The sequence below is a fragment of the Chiloscyllium plagiosum genome, unplaced genomic scaffold, assembly GCF_037043375.1.
Source record: "Chiloscyllium plagiosum isolate Xiang-an unplaced genomic scaffold, Cpla_swu_hap1 HiC_scaffold_2, whole genome shotgun sequence".
NCBI classification, from domain to species: domain Eukaryota; kingdom Metazoa; phylum Chordata; class Chondrichthyes; order Orectolobiformes; family Hemiscylliidae; genus Chiloscyllium; species Chiloscyllium plagiosum.
The window spans coordinates 12,603,971-12,620,547 of NW_028270140.1; the positions used below are offsets into that span (position 1 = coordinate 12,603,971).

A 16,577-nucleotide genomic window follows, 5' to 3' on the forward strand; every position below is an offset into this window, starting at 1 on the left:
GAAGAGTTGAACAGATGGAACAAAGATCTCCTATTTGTATCTGTTGTTATATTCCAAAATGGAATATGTTTGAGTAAGCTTTGTCCAATGTTTGATTTATATAAGGCACTTGTTCATAATTTAAATCTAATAGATAGGGCAGAATTTCTCCCTCACTGAGGCTAGATAGATCAATGTAAAATGGAAGTTTCTGGCCAGAGAGGCACTGTTAAGATATGAACACACCAGAGTCTTCAAAAGATAGATTTCATGAAATAATGCTCCCAGCACACAGCTTTGCACTTTGCCAGAACATACTGTTGTGGCTGAGATTGGAGGAGTATACTGTTACCTTTAATCCCCCTGGTCCACATGTCACTACAAAAGTTAAAATGCCTTACCTTCAGTCTCTAAAATGGTCAATTACATATTTAATCTGTATTAGATTAAGAAGGACTCAAGCAAGTTTCTTTAATAAACAAGATTATTGATTTATTATTAAAATAAGCCTTATTCAATAAAGCTGCAAAGCAAATGTACACAATTTAGGAGCAAGTTACTACAGATGCTGGAATCTGTACTAAAAACAACAAATGCTGGAGATCAGGAAACATTCATGTTTCGAGTCTAGCTTACTCATCATCAGGGTCATAGAGTCATAGAACTATACAGCATGGAAACAGACCCTTTGGTCCAACTCGTCCATGCCAATGAGATATCCCAAATTAATCTAGTCCCATTTGCCAGCATTCGATCCATATCCCTCTAAAGCCTTCCTATTCACATACATATCCTGATGCCTTTTAAATGTTGTCATTGTACTAGCCTTCACCACTTCCTCTGGCAGCTCATTCCATACATGCACCACCCTCTGCAGGAAAAAAAGTTGTCCATTAGGTCCCTTTTATACCTTTCCCCTCTCACCCTAAACCTATGCCCTCTAGGCTTGGACTTCACTATTCTGGGGAAAAGACCTTGGCTATTCACCCTATCCATGCCCTCATGGTTTTAGAAATCTCTGTAAGGTTATGCCTTAGCCTCTGATGCTCCAGGGGAAATAGCCCCAGACTATTCCAGGTCAGGTGTCAGACCACTCAGTGGGAGAGCATTCCGGTGATAGTGATCACAATTCCCTGACCTTTACTATAGTCATGGAGAGTGAGAGGAGCAGACGGTATGGAAAAGTATTTAATTGGAGGGGGAACTACAATGCTATTAGGCAGGAACTGTAGACCATAAATTGGAAACAGACGTTCTCAGGGAAATGCATGACAGAAATGTGGAGGTTGTTTAGAAAGCATTTGCTGCGAGTGCTTGATAGGTTTGTCCAACTGAGGCAAGGAAGGAATGGTAAGGTAAAGGAACTTTGGCTGACAAAAGATGTGGAACATCTACTCAAGAGGAAGAAGGAAGCTTACTTAAGGTGGAGGAAGCAAGGGTCACTCAGGGCTCTCAAGGGTTACAAGGTAGCCAGGAAGGAACTGAAGAATGGACTTAGGAGATCTAAAAGGGTGCATGAAAATGTCTTGGATGAAGGAAAACCTCAAGGAGTTCTACACTTATGTGAGGAACAAGAGCATGGCCAGAGTGAGGGTAGGGCTGATCAGGAATAGTGGAGAAAACTTGTGCCTGGAGTCGGAGGAGTAGCAGAGATCCTTAATGCATACTTTGCCTCAATATTCCATAGAGAGAGGGACCTTGTGAGGACAGCAGGAAACAGGCTGATATGCTTGAAAACGTTGATATTAAGATGGAGGATGTGCTGGAAATTTTGAAAAACGCGAAGATAGATAATTCCCCTGGGCCTATGAGATATACCCAAGGTTACTACATCCTCACTGTCCACTGGAGTAGTACCAGATGATTGAAGGGTGGCAAATGTTATTCCCTTGTTCAAGAAAGTGAATAGGGATAACGTTGGGAATTACGGACCAGTCAGCCTTACATCTGTGGTGGGCAAATTATTGGGGAGGGTTCTGAAAGACAGGATTTATGATTATTTGATAAAGCATAGCTTGATTGGAGATAGTCAGCATGGCTTTGAGAGGGGCAGGTTATGCCTCACAAGCCTTATTGAATTCTTTGACAATCTGACAAAACACATTGATGAAGGTAGAGCAATGGATATGGTCTGCATGGATTTTAGCATGGCGTTTGATAAGGTTCCCCATGCTAAGCTCATTCAGATAGTAAGGAGGAATGAGAAACAGGGAAATGGATAGAGAATTGGTTGGCCAATAAAAGACAGAGGGTGGTAGTTGTCAGCCTGGAAATTGGGGACCAGGGGTGTTCCGCAGGAATCTGTTCTGGGACCTCTGGTCTTTGTGATTTTTACAAATGACTTGGGTGAGGAAGGGAAAGGGTGGATTAGTAAGTTTGCCGATGAAGGTTGGTGGAGTTGTGGATAATGTGGAGGGCTGTTGTAGGTTGCAACAGGACATTGACAGAATGCAGAGCTGGGCTGAGAAGAGGCAGATGGAGTTCAACCTGGAAAAGTATGAAGTGATTCACTTTGGAAGGCTAAATTTGAAGGCAAATTACAGTGTTAAAGGCAGAACTCTTGGCAGTGTGAAGGAACAGAGGGATCTTGAGGTCAACATCCATAGATCCATCAAAGTTGCCACCCAAGTTGATAGGGTTGTTAAGAAGGCACATGGTGTGTTGGCTTTCATTAGCAGGGATATTGAGTTTAAGAGCTGCAAGGTTATGCTGCAGCTCTATAAAGCCCTGGTTAGACCACACTTGGAATATTGTGTTCAGTTCTTTCCTATAATGAGATGACCAGATGTGGAAGCACCCTTTAGAGAGGGTGCACAGGAGATTTACCAGGATGCTGCCTGGACTGGAGGGCATGTCTTACGAAAACTAGGGTTTTCCTCATTGGAGTGAAGAAGGATGAGAGGTAACTTGATAGAAGTGTACAAGATGATTAGAGGCATAGATGTAGAATGGATAGCCAGAGATTTTTTTCCATGGTGGAAATGGCTATCGTGAGGGAGCATAATTTTAAGGTTATTGGAGGAAGGTTGAGGGGAGATGTCAGAAGTTGGTTCTTTACACAGAGAGTGGTGAGTGCATGCAATGCACTGCCAGCAGTGGTAGCGAGTCAGATACATTAGGGACATTTAAGCTACATTTAGGCACAATGATGATAGTAAAATATAGGGTATAAAGGTTAGTTTGATCTTAGAGTAGGAGAAAAGGTTGGCACAAGATCGAGGGCAGAAGGGCCTGTACTGTGTTGTACTATTCTTTGTTCAATTCAGCCTTTCCCTATAGCTCAAACCCTCCAAACCAAGCAACACCCTTGTAAATCTTTTCTGAACCCTTTCAAGTTTCACAACATCCTTCCTATAGCAGGGAGACCAGAATTGCATGCAGTATTCCAAAAGTGGCCTAACCAATGTCCTTCATCATGACCAGCTGCATCATGACCTCCCAACTCCTATACTCAATGCTCTGACCAATATAGGCAAGCATACCAAACACCTTCTTCACTGCCCTGTCTACCTGGGATTCCACTTTCAAGGAATTATGAACTTGCATTCCCAATGTCTCTCTGTTCAGCAACCCTCCAAGACCTTAAAACTAAATGTATAAGTCCTGCCCTGATTTGCTTTCCAAAATCAAATTAACACAGTTTGAAACATGGTGGTTTAAATATTTACTCTTCTAAATAATTCCCCACACACATACACACACACCAATTAAAGAAATTTTAAAAAAAAATCTCTACAGAGATAATGGTCAATAATGGTTAGTTCTTGTGGAAAACATGGTAAGGTATGAAATATTCAAGATGGTTTTTATTTGGAATCCTATCACATAGACAGGTGTCGCTAAACACAAGCAAATTGCTAGTGGGACTTGTGCAGACACAGTTTGCTCAGGAATCATTATGAATTGAGAAATTTGTCCAGAGAACAGCTAGCTCAGTATTTCAGTTATTACACTGGAGCCTCCAAAAGGGTTTTCTCAGAAAGGCAGAGGGTGAACTGTTAGCAATTACTCTCTCAGCAGTGTGTACCCGAACTGAATTTCAAACAGTATCCATACAAATCTTAACTCCTGATAATCAAGCACATGATTTCTAGCAAACAAGTCCTAATAATTAGTTTGGGCCATGTGACTTGCAAGAAGTGCCTTGCAAAAAAAAAGTCCAAATGTTCTTTTAGTGACCCGTTTAATTAAACAAAAACAGCCCGGGTATCTCTTTATTCATTTCAAATGAACCACCATCCACAATCCTTTAAACTTATATGTTCAAAATACAAAAATAATGAAGTACCTGCAAAATAATATCAGAAACACAGGCACAAAGCACAGCTCTCAAATCCTGGATCTGTGATCAGAGGGACTGTTTCAAGGCTTCAGAATACATCTCTGAAATGCAACCATCTGTGTGAGTACAATTACTAATTGTCTTTAATTTTAGAATAAAGTTTTAGCTATGAAACCGGGCAACATGTGTTCATTGTACGCTCATCAGATCGATGAAATATGCACTCCATGATTTTTTAATGCATATTTTTAATTCCTCCAGGGCTGAGTTTTTATCTTTGCTAAGAACATATAATTGTTTTTGTCAAGATAACAAGAATTTACAGCTGACATATTCTGATGTGAGTATATTTTACAGAATGTTTAGATGTCCAGAATAGATTGTTTCTTAATACAAAAAAGTATGAAACAGTTAAGACCATTGAGATTGTCCTATCCATTAAGTTACTACCATAAGAGTTAGAAGTAGACCATTCAGCTCATCAAGTCCGGTCTGCCATTCATGGATTATTGTTATCCTCATGTCCACTATCCTGCCTTTTCCCCCATAAGCTTCGTTTCCCTTTCTGATAAAAAATCTTTCCATCTTGGCCTCAAATATACCTAATGACCCAAACTTAACAGCCTTCTGCAGTAAAGAATTCCACAATTTTGCTATCCTCTGAAAAAAGAAACTATTTCTCATTTATGTTTTAAATGTGCAACCTCTTTTCTGTAGATTATATCCTCTGGTCCTACACTGTTTCAGAAATGAAAACAACCTTTCCGCATCCACTCTGTCAAGATCGGAAAAATCCTAATATTTCAATAAGGTCACCACTCATTCTTCTAAATTCTAATGTGTACATGGAATCATAAAATCCCTACAGAGTGGAAGCAGGCCATTTAACCCATCCAGTCCACACCAACCCTCTAAAGAGCATCCTGCCCAGACCCACCCAACTCTGTAACCCAGCATTTCCCACTAGTTAATATATCCCAGGGTATTATGGGCAAGTTAGCATGGCCAATCCACCTAACCTGGACATCTTTGGACTGTGGGAGAAAATCAGAGCACCCGGAGGAAACCCACACAGACATGAGGAGAATGTGCAAACTCAAGGCTGGAATCAAACCCGGGACCCTGGTGCTGTGAGGCAGTAGTGTTAATCTCTGAGCTACCGTACTGCCTGACAGTTCAAACCTACTGAACCTCTCCTCAAAGGACAGTCCTTCTATGCCCAAGATCAGCCGAGCTTCCAATATCTTTCCTTAGATAAACAGCCCAGAAGTGTTTACAGTATTCCAGCTGTGGTTTGACTAGTGCCTTGTATGATTTTAGCAAATCCTCCCTACTTTGTTAACTTTTTGAGATTCGTGGATCCTTCTGTTCCATTGTTTACTGCAGGCTTTCGTCATTTAAATAATATTCAACTCTTCTATTTTTCCTACCCAAGGGCATAACCTCACATTTTCCCACATAATATTTCACCTGCCAAGTTTTTGCCCACTTGTTTAATCTGTATACATCTTTCTCCAGACTCTTGGTGTCATCCTCACCACTTGAATTCTCATCTATTTGTGTCATCCACAAACCTTCTCATACAAGTCATTAATATATAATAAATAACTGTAGTTCCTAGCAATGATCCCTATGGTACATCATTAGTTCCAGGTTGCCATCCTGAAAATACTCCTTTTATCCCAACTCTCTATTTTATATTAGCTATCTGTGTGACTATACTAACTCAAACACCATAGGCTCTCATCTGATTAAGTAGGTAATATGGGGTACCTTATCAGACGTCTTCTGAAAATTCAAAATGCTACATTCACTGCTTCCCCTTTATCCTGATTGTTACCTCCTCAAAGAATTCTGGTAAATATTTCTATTTCTTTATGCAGTAATTTGAAGTGGACATTCTGTGTATAGCTTCACTATGTTGATTTGATGCCTCATTTTTAGATAGGCCTGATGCTGTCCTGGCATACCCTTCTACACTTTTCCTTGAACCAGGGTTGATCCCCTGATTCATGGTAATCATAAATTGGAGGGATTTGTAGGCCATGAAGTTACAGATTGTGATTGAATACATTTCTACTTCTGCTAATAGCCCACAGTGGCTCTAGTTACCCAGTTTTAAGCTGCTAGATATATCCTGAAACTATCCCATGTTGCACACTGGTAAATGTGGCACAACATAATGAAGTGAATTAAAAGATGGCGATGCTCACCAGGTTACCAGAACCCAAGCCATTTGTTGGACATGCTACTTATCCACTACTGAATTTCAAAATCATTGCCATAATTTTTCAATTTTCCCACACCGTATTCTCAAACACAGTGAAAAAGGCATAAACAGGTTAGAATAAGAAAATGACTTGTGAACTTGTGTTGTCTGGCTGATGCCCAAGAATATGTAATTAAACTGTTAGAAACAGTTAAAACCCAATAGCACCAACACAAATGAGATGTTAATGATACTAAAGTAAATTGTTTGCAGCTGCCCAGCTCTGTGCATCTATGTGCTTACTCATTTTCCTAGAACTGTTACTTGTGCATTTTTGTTTTCAATGTAACATTTTATGAAGATGCTTATCTTGTAATTTGAATATCTCACTATTTTCTTTTCAGAATAATGGAAAGGTCATCCTAGAAGGAGTATTAGATATTGCATGGGGTGTATATCAACTAATAAGATTTCAGATTGATGATGAAAAATCTGTACCATCACCAATAGCAATCCAATTCACTGATACTACACTGAATAAAAGGTAGGCACCCACAGTATCAATGTACCCATCACTTACTGGTTACTTCCTGGGTTCAAGTATATATCCAGATATTAAATGGTAAATTCAATATTCCAGGAAGGAAACCGAAAGAACTGCGGATGCTGTAAATCAGAAGCAAAAACAGAAGTTGCTGGAAAAGCTCAGCAAGTCTGGCAGCATCTGTGAAGAGAAATCAGAGTTAATGTTTCAGGTCCGGTGACCCTTCCTCAGAGCTATTGGGCTTTTCCAGTAACTTCTGTTTTTAACTCAAGAAAGGAACCTTGCTCCCTCAGAGTGCAGGTTGGAAATTTCTAATTATAATGACAAATGCTTTATGAGCCAATCTGCTGCCTTCCACCCGATCTGCAGTCTGTACTTCCTCAGAAACTCTCTTCTCGGCCCTTGCAGCCCTGCAAAGTCCACTGCCTCAACCACTAGCCTCTCAAATTCAACTTCTGCATTAACTAGCCCTACAGAATCTACCCTCAGACTTCACCCCTCAGATGCTACTGCCTGACACTCACGCCCATTAAACCTTTCACTCAGACCCTATCCCTTGCCTAGACCATACACCAGACACAAAATACTAGACCCCGACTCCATACCATGCCCAAGCCTCTTCTAACCCTCCTATCTAGAGACTCTTTTCTACCCCACAGGCACTCCCTCAGAATTGACTGTCCACCCCCACAGATATCTCCCATAGCCTCTAATTTCTCAGCCCAGTAGGTACTAGTTCATTCCGCCATAGACTTTCGTCCTCTCCTTCCAGGGTTCTGTCCACCTTATTCCTCGTGTACCTAATGTCAGAAAGTTGACTCTGTCACATCACAGTTCAAACCATTTGAGGATAAGAAAGTGCATAAATCTTTGGGTGAGGCAGAATATTGAATCCACAGAAATAGCTCAATTTAATCATCTGGAAGAGGCGCTGTCAAGAATTAACTTCCTGCCCTATTACTGCTCTTCCCCCATGCTCTGATTTCCTGAATCAATTTAGTTCATGTAATGCCCCCACATGATGTTATGAAATCATAGAATGGTTACAGCACAGTCCATCTTCTCTGCATTGGCTCTAGGAAGCAATATATTGTGCCAGTCTCCTGTGTCCCACAGCCTTGGAAACAATTCCTTTTCAGACTTTGTTTTAATTCAGTTTTGAAAGCCTCAATTGATTCTGTCATCATCAGACTTTCAAACAGTTTATTCCAGTTCCTAGTCATATGGGTTGAACTGAGAAATAAGAAAGGGCTGATCACCTTATTGGGATTGCATTGTAGACCCCCAAATAGTAAGCAGGAAATTTGTAAGGAGATCTCAGTTATCTGTAAGAATAATAGAGTGATTACGGTAGGGGATTTTAAATCATAGACTGGGACTGTCACGGTGTTAAGGGCTTGGATGAAGTGGCATTTGTTAAGTGTGTACAAGAAACTTTTCTGATTCAGAATGTGGATGTATCAATAGAGAAGGTGCAAAACTTGATCTCCTCTTGGGAAATAAGGCAGGGCAGGTGACTGAGGTGTCGGTGGGGGAGCACTTTGGGGCCAGCGACCATAATTCTATTAGTTTTAAAATAGTGATGGAAAAGGATAGACCAGATCTAAAAGTTAAAGCCCTAAATTGGAGGAAGGCCAATTTTGACAGTATTGGGCAAGAACTTTAAAAGCGGATTGGGAGCAGATGTTCACAGGTAAAGGGACAGCTGGAAAATGGGAAGCCTTCAGAAACTAAATAACAAGAGTCCAGAGACTTATATTCCTGTTATGGTGAAGGGAAAATTTAGTAGGTATAGGGAATGCAGGATGACTAAAGAAATTGAGGGTTTGGTTAAGAGAAAGAAGGAAGCATCTTGTCAGGTATAGACAGGATAGATCGTGTGAGTCCTTAGAACAGAATAAAGGCAGTAGGAGTATACTTGAGGGAAATCAGGAGGGCAAAAAGAGGACATGAGATAGCTTTGACAAATAGGGTTAAGGAGAATCCAAAGAGGTTTTACAAATACATTAAGGACAAAAGGGTAACCAGGAATGCAATAAGTCCCCTTAAAGATCAGCAAGGCCACCTACATGTGGAACGGCAGGAGATAGGTGAGATAATAAACAAGTATTTTGCATCAGTATTTACTGTGGAGAAGGACATAGAAGAGATAGAACATGGGAAATAAATAGCAACATTTTGAAAAATGTCCATATTACAGAGGAGGAGATGTTGGATGGCTTAAAACACAAAGGTGGATAAATCCCTGGGACTGGATCAGGTGTACCCTAGAATTCTTTAGGTAGGTAGGGAAGTGTTTGCTGAGCCCCTTTGAGATATTTGTATCATCAACAGCCACAGGTGAGAAGTTGGAAGATTAGAGTTGGCTAACGTGGTGCCACTACTTAAGAAAGATGGTAAGGAAAAGCCAGGGAACTATAGACTGGTGAGCCTGACATTGGAGGTGGGCAAGTTGTTGGAGGGAATCCTGAGGGATAGGATTTACATGTATTTGGAAAGGCAAGGACTGATTAGTGATAGTCAACGTGGTTTTCTTTGTGGTAAATTGTGACTCACTGACTTCATTGAGTTTTTTGAAGAAGTAACAAAGAGGATTGGTGAGGTCAGGACAGTGGACATGATCTATTCAGTAAGGTATTCAACAAGGTTCCTCATGGCAGACAGTTAGCAAGGTTAGATCACATGGAATACAGGGAGAACTAACCATTTGAATACAGAACAGTTCAAAGATAGAAGATAGAGGGTGGTGGTGGAGGTTTGTTTTTCAGACTGGAGGCCTGTGACCACTGGAGTGCCACAAGAATCAGTGCTGGGTCCACTGCTTTTTGTGATTTATATAAATGATTTGGATGTGAACGTAGGAGGTATGGTTAGTAAGTTTGCAGATGACACCAAAATTGGAGGTGTAGTAGACAGCCAAGAAGGTTACCTCAGAGTACAATGGGATCTTGATCAGATGGGCCAATGGGCCAAGGAATGGCAGATGGAGTTTAATTTACATTAGAGCCCTAAGGAAGCTTTTCACTGTGCATCAGTACACGTGACAATAAATTCAATTCAATTCAATTCAATAGATAAATGTGCGCACTGCATTTTGGAAAGGCAAATCAAGGTAGGACTTATACACTTAATGGTAAGGTGCTGGGCAGTGTTGCTGAACAAAGAGACTTGAAGTGCAGGTTCGTAGTTCCTTGAAAGTCGAGCTGCAGGTAGATAGGATAGTGAAGAAGGTGTTTGGTATGCATTCCTTTATTGGCCAGAGTATTGAGTACAGGAGTTGGGAGGTCATGTTGCGGCTGTACAGGACATTGGTTAGGCCACTTTTGGAATATTGTGTGCAATTCTGGTCTCTCTGTTAGAGGAAGGATGCTGTGAAACTTGAAAGGGTTCATAAAAGATTTACAAGGATTTTCCAGGGTTGGAGGGTTTGAGCTACAGGGAGAGGCTGAATAGGCTGGGACTGTTTTCTCTGGAATGTCAGAGGCTGAGGGGTGACCTTATAGAGGTTTATATAATCATGAGGGACATGGATATGGTAAATAGACAAGGTCTTTTCCTCAGGGTGAGTGAGTCCAAAAAATGGAGGGCATAGGTTTAAGATGAGAAGGAGAAGATATAAAAGGGACCTAAGGGGCAACATTTTCAAGCAGAGTGTGGTAGTGTATGGAATGAGGTAGTGGTGGACGCTGGTACAATTAATAAGCATCTGGATGGATATATGAATAGGAAGAGTTTAGAGGGATATGGGCCAAATGCTGGCAAATGGGACTGGATTTATCTAGGATACATGATCAGCATGGACAAGTTGGACCGAAGGGTCTATTTCCATGCTGTATATCTCTATGGCTCTATGACTAATCATTTTCTGCATGAAAGTGTTTTTTCCCTTATGCATACCTTATTCCTTTAGTCAATTATTTTAAATCTGTGCCATCTGGTTCTCTGTCCTTCTACCAATGGGAACAGTTTTTCTCCATTACTCCACAGCTCTCAGTTTTTAATACTGCTATCAAACCTCCTCTTAGCCTTTTCTTCTGCAAGTTGAACAGGCCCAAGTTTTCCAATTCTGCATCATAACTGCAGTTCATCAACCCAGGAAACCTCAGGGGTCTTTTCTGTAATTCCTCTTAATACCTTCATATTCTTCCTAAAGTGTGGTGCCTTGAACTGGATATCACATTCCAATTGAGGCCAAAAAGTGTTATGATCAAAGGACATAAAAATAAATGGCAAAGGAATCTGCACTCTCTTCTTTTTTATGTTTAAATTCTGTTTCTTTTGAAAATGGACAATCTTGCTGAGCTCATAAAATGGTTGAGGCTGATTGTATGATCAGGAGCTTCTTAACCCCATTTCATTGTATAAACATTGCCAGTGAAGGTGACACAAAGAACAAAACTGTCTGCTTCCAACCAACTCTGGACAAAGGAAAACATCAAGACGCAATATATTAAAATGAACGTCAATGCTTTTACAATTATCATGTCATCTCATAACGGAAACGATAATGGAGCAGATAAAGCTATACTACTGTTCACTTAATTGCCTTCAAGTTTGCCCATTGAGAAGGGCACTGTGTCTGCAGTATCTACCTTTGCCACTTGCTCGAAATCTAAGTCAGTTGGCATCTTAACATCATGAGGGGAGCAACTCCAGGCCTTAGCAGCTAGAAGGCCTACAGTCCATCTCTGTCTCTCTCAAAAATAAAAATCGCACAACACCAGGTTATAGTTCAACTGGTTTATCTGGAGGCACTAGCTTTCCATGAGCTGCTTCTTCATCAATCACTTGATCTAGCAGATTTGTTTCAGAATTGCTATTTTAGTTTCAGATTTCCAGCATTGGCAGCGTTTTGTTTTACTATATTCCCATTTCTCTTTCTTTTAAGTGTGCATTAATGTTCCTTTTTCTATAATGTTTACTACTCCCCGAGACCCTGCTTCTTTCTTCTTAAAGGACTTATATAGTTGACTGCTGCTATCCACCCATTTCATTTTGGAGATGTCTGTATTCTCCAGCATTTGTTTTAAAACTATAATATTGATCCTCAGTCTCTTTTCATTCACAAATTTCATTGATAGTAAGTCACTAAAGGATGATATATATTCAATGTAGAACTCAGTTGGAAATGCTGCTAAATCCTTTTCAAATTTCTTTCAATAATTTCATGCAGAAAAATGCCATATGGAATAGAACATAGAACATGGAACATAGAACAATACAGCACAAAACAGGCCCTTCAGCCCACGATGTTGTGCCGAACATTTGTCCTAGCTTAAGCACCTATCCATGTACCTATCCAATTGCCGCTTAAAGGTCACCAATGATTCTGACTCTGCCACTCCCACAGGCAGCGCATTCCATGCCCCACCACTCTCTGGGTAAAGAACCTACCCCTGACATCCCCCCTATACCTCCCACCCTTCACCTTAAATTTATGTCCCCTTGTAACACTCTGTTGTACCTGGGGAAAAAAGTCTCTGACTGTCTACTCTATCTATTCCCCTGATCATCTTATAAACCTCTATCAAGTCACCCCTCATCCTTCGCCGTTCCAACGAGAAAAGGCCTAGCACTCTCAACCTATCCTCGTACGACCTATTCTCCATTCCAGGCAACATCCTGGTAAATCTCCTCTGCACCCTCTCCAAAGCTTCCACATCTTTCCTAAAATGAGGCGACCAGAACTGCACACAGTACTCCAAATGTGGCCTTACCAAGGTCCTGTACAGCTGCAACATCACCTCACGACTCTTGAATTCAATCCCTCTGCTAATGAAAGCTAATACACCATAGGCCTTCTTACAAGCTCTATCAACCTGAGTGGCAACTTTCAAAGAGCTATGAACATAGACCCCAAGATACCTCTGCTCCTCCACCTTACTAAGAACCCTACCATTTAACCCTGTATTCCGCATTCTTATTTGTCCTTCCAAAATGGACAACCTCACACTTGACAGGGTTGAACTCCATCTGCCAATCCTCAGCCCAGCTCTGCATCATATCTAAGTTTCTTTGTAGCCGACAACAGCCCTCCTCACTATCCACAACTCCACCAATCTTCGTATCGTCTGCAAATTTACTGACCCACCCTTCGACTCCCTCTTCCAAGTCATTAATAAAAATTACAAACAGCAGAGGACCCAGAACTGATCCCTGCGGAACTCCACTTGTAACTGGACTCCAGGCTGAATATTTGCCATCTATCACCACTCTCTGACTTCGACCGGTTAGCCAGTTCTCTATCCAACTGGCCAAACATCCCACTATCCCATGCCTCCTGACTTTCCGCATAAGCCTACCATGGGGAACCTTATCAAATGCCTTACTAAAATCTATGTACACTACATCCACTGCTCTACCCTCATCCACATGCTTGGTCACCTCCAATTCAATAAGACTTGTAAGGCAAGACCTACCCCTCACAAATCCGTGCTGGCTGTCCCTAATCAAGCAGTGTCTTTCCAGATACTCATAAATCCTTTCCCTCAGTACCTTTCCATTACTTTGCCTACCACCGAAGTCAGACTAACTGGCCTGTAATTCCCGGGGTTATCCCTATTCCCTTTTTTGAACAGGGGCACAACATTCGCCATTCTCCAGTCCCCTGGCACCACCCCTATTGACAGTGAAGACAGTGCCAACGGTTCTGCAATTTCCTCTCTTGCTTCCCACATAATCCTAGGATATATCCCGTCAGGCCCGGGGGACTTGTCTATCCTCAAGTTTTTCAAAATGCCCAACACATCTTCCTTCCTAACAAGTATCTCCTCTAGCTTACCAGTCCGTTTCATACTCTCCTCTTCAACAATACGGTCCCTCTCATTTGTAAATACTGAAGAAAAGTACTCATTAAAGACCTCTTCTATCTCTTCCGACTCAATACACAGTCTCCCACTACTGTCCTTGATTGGACCTACCCTTGTTCTCGTCATTCTCAGATTTCTAACATACACATAAAAGGCCTTGGGGTTATCCTTGATCCTATCCACCAAAGATTTTTCATGCCCTCTCTTAGCTCTTCTAATCCCTTTCTTCAGCTCCCTCCTGGCTATCCTGTTTCCCTCCAACACTCTGTCTGAACCTTGTTTCCTCAACCTTATGTAAGCCTCCTTCTTCCTCCTTACAAGACATTCAACCTCCCTCGTCAACCAAGATTCCCTCACGCGACCATCTCTTTCCTGCCTGACAGGTACATACATATCAAGGACACGTCGTATCTGTTCCTTGAAAAAGTTCCACATTTCAACGACATCCTTCCCTGACAGCCTATGCTCCCAATTGATGCTCCTCAGATCCTGTCTTGCAGCATCGTATTTACCCTTCCCCCAATTGTAAAACCTGCCCTGTTGCACGCACCGATCTCTGTCTATAACCAAGGTGAAAGGCACAGAATTGTGGTCACCATCACCAAAATGCTCACCCACTAACAAGCCCATCACTTGTCCCGGTTCGTTACCAAGTACCAAATCCAATATGGCCTCCCCTCTGGTCGGATAATCTACATTGGGAGTTAGAAAAGCTTCCTGCACACACTGCACAAACACCGCCCCATCCAATCTACTTGATCTAAAGAGCTTCCAATCAATATTTGGGAAGTTGAAATCGCCCATGACTACCATCCTGTGGCTTCTGCACCTTTCCAAAATCTGTTTCCCAATCTGTTTCTCCACATCTCTGCTGCTATTGGGGGGCCTATATAGTAAACACCCAACAAGGTGACTGCTCCTTTCCTATTTCTGACTTCAGCCCATGCTATCTCCAAAGGCAGAACCCCCTCGAACTGCCTTTCTGCAGCTGTTATACCATTTCTAATTAGCAACGCCACCCCCCCCTCATCTTACTGAAACATCTGTAACCAGGAACCTCCAACAACCATTCCTGTCCCTTAACAATATCTTAACAATAGTGAGTTTCTGCTGTTAGATTATTTTTACAACTGTTCTAATCTTTTTATCTTCTCCCTTTTACCTCCCTTTCCCAAAAGAATAATAAGAAATCTCTTGCACTTGAAAACCCATCATAATGATTTACATAAGAAGCATCACTAATAGCAAGAAGTTTCATGTTCCAGGTGTAAAAATATAAGAAATAGGAGGAATGCACCATTCAGTATCTCAAGTTTGCCCCATCATTCAACAAGATCATGGATTGGCATCCACTTTCATGCCAACTCATCATAGCCTCAACTTCTAGATATGTCAAAAATCTTTCCAACTTTTCTTTCCAGTGATCTAGCCTCTATAATTCTCTGGGTCGAACTGATTATGTGCTGAATATTCATAAACCCAATTCTTGCCCAATTATCCCTGAATTAATATGTGACCATCGTCCATTCCTTTGTTCCATTAGGTCTCAGGTATCCCTGCCAGACCTTACTAAATGCTAGTATTGCTGAAATAGGAATGCATTTACACTTAAGTATACTATACTTAAAGGACATAATGGGTTCTCCTCTGCTTTAGGTAACAAATACAGATTGGGTGACTGCATTGAAAGAGATCTCCTTTCAGTCTGCATGTGTGACCCTGAGGTTCTATTTTCCTGTCTTTTTATTTCTTCATTGCAAACTGACTCTGAACTCTCTATCCTTGGCTTATGATACTGTTTTAGTGAAGCTCAACATAAGATCAAAGGGCAGAACCTCACCTTTCAATTAGGGATTTTTCAATCTACCAGAATCGACGTCAGATCAGCCTTTACCCCTATTATTTTTCTATTTTTGTTTTCAGTTTTTTTTGAGTGACAGGTCTGTGATAATTCTGCTGATCCCATTTCAATCTCCTTCAGACATTTTTTTTTATTTGTCACATTACCATTTCATTGCAGTATACCATTATCCCAAGCCTTCCCTTCCAAATTCACTTTTACTTAGATTACTTACAGTGTGGAAACAGGCCCTTCGGCCCAACAAGTCCACACCGACCCGCTGAAGCGCACCCACCCAGACCCATTCCCCTACATTTACCCCTGCACCTAACACTACAGGCAATTTTAGCATGGCCAATTCACCTGACCTGCACATTTTTGGACTGTGGGAGGAAACCAGAGCACCCGAAGGAAACCCAGGTAGACTCGGGGAGAATGTGCAAACTCCACACAGACAGTCGCCTGAGGCGGGAATTAAACCCGGGTCTCTGACGCTGTGAGGGCAGCAGTGCTAACCATTGGCTCTGTTTTTGCTTAAAATCTACTACATCTCTATCTTTTTTCCATTCCTGATGAAGGATCTTTGACTTAAACATTTTTTTTCCACAGAAGCTATTAGGTCTGTTGACTATTTTCAGCACTTTCTGAATTCAAGTTATTGAATAAATTAACTTGTATTTGCAGAGGAATGACGCGCTGGGGAGAGTTTGACAACTTGTACAACATTGCTGAACTGGAGGAAGAAACTGTGCCAGATGGCAAAGAACAGGGGCCAGTCCAGCAGCTGAGTAAGTTTATAAGAGACAGGGAGAGTGAATAAATAATTGAAAATGTTTTGGAATTAGCAGTGAAATTAAATTTTGAAAGACTATTGTAGAATAAAGGGTTAAATGTATTAATTCCCTGACAATATC

General features: G+C 41.3%; 1 protein-coding gene across 2 annotated transcripts in view; it reads left to right on the forward strand.

Annotated features, from left to right (window-relative positions):
* The window catches only part of rassf6 (Ras association domain family member 6), a 72,396-nt gene that overhangs the window by 32,109 nt on the left and 23,710 nt on the right, over positions 1-16,577 (forward strand). For both annotated transcript variants that reach the window (XM_043719296.2, XM_087994590.1), the window contains exons 4-6: positions 4,523-4,601; positions 6,875-7,014; positions 16,348-16,451. In XM_043719296.2, coding sequence (XP_043575231.2) covers positions 4,523-4,601; positions 6,875-7,014; positions 16,348-16,451 — 323 coding nt within the window. The remainder of the gene's footprint in view (positions 1-4,522; positions 4,602-6,874; positions 7,015-16,347; positions 16,452-16,577) is intronic.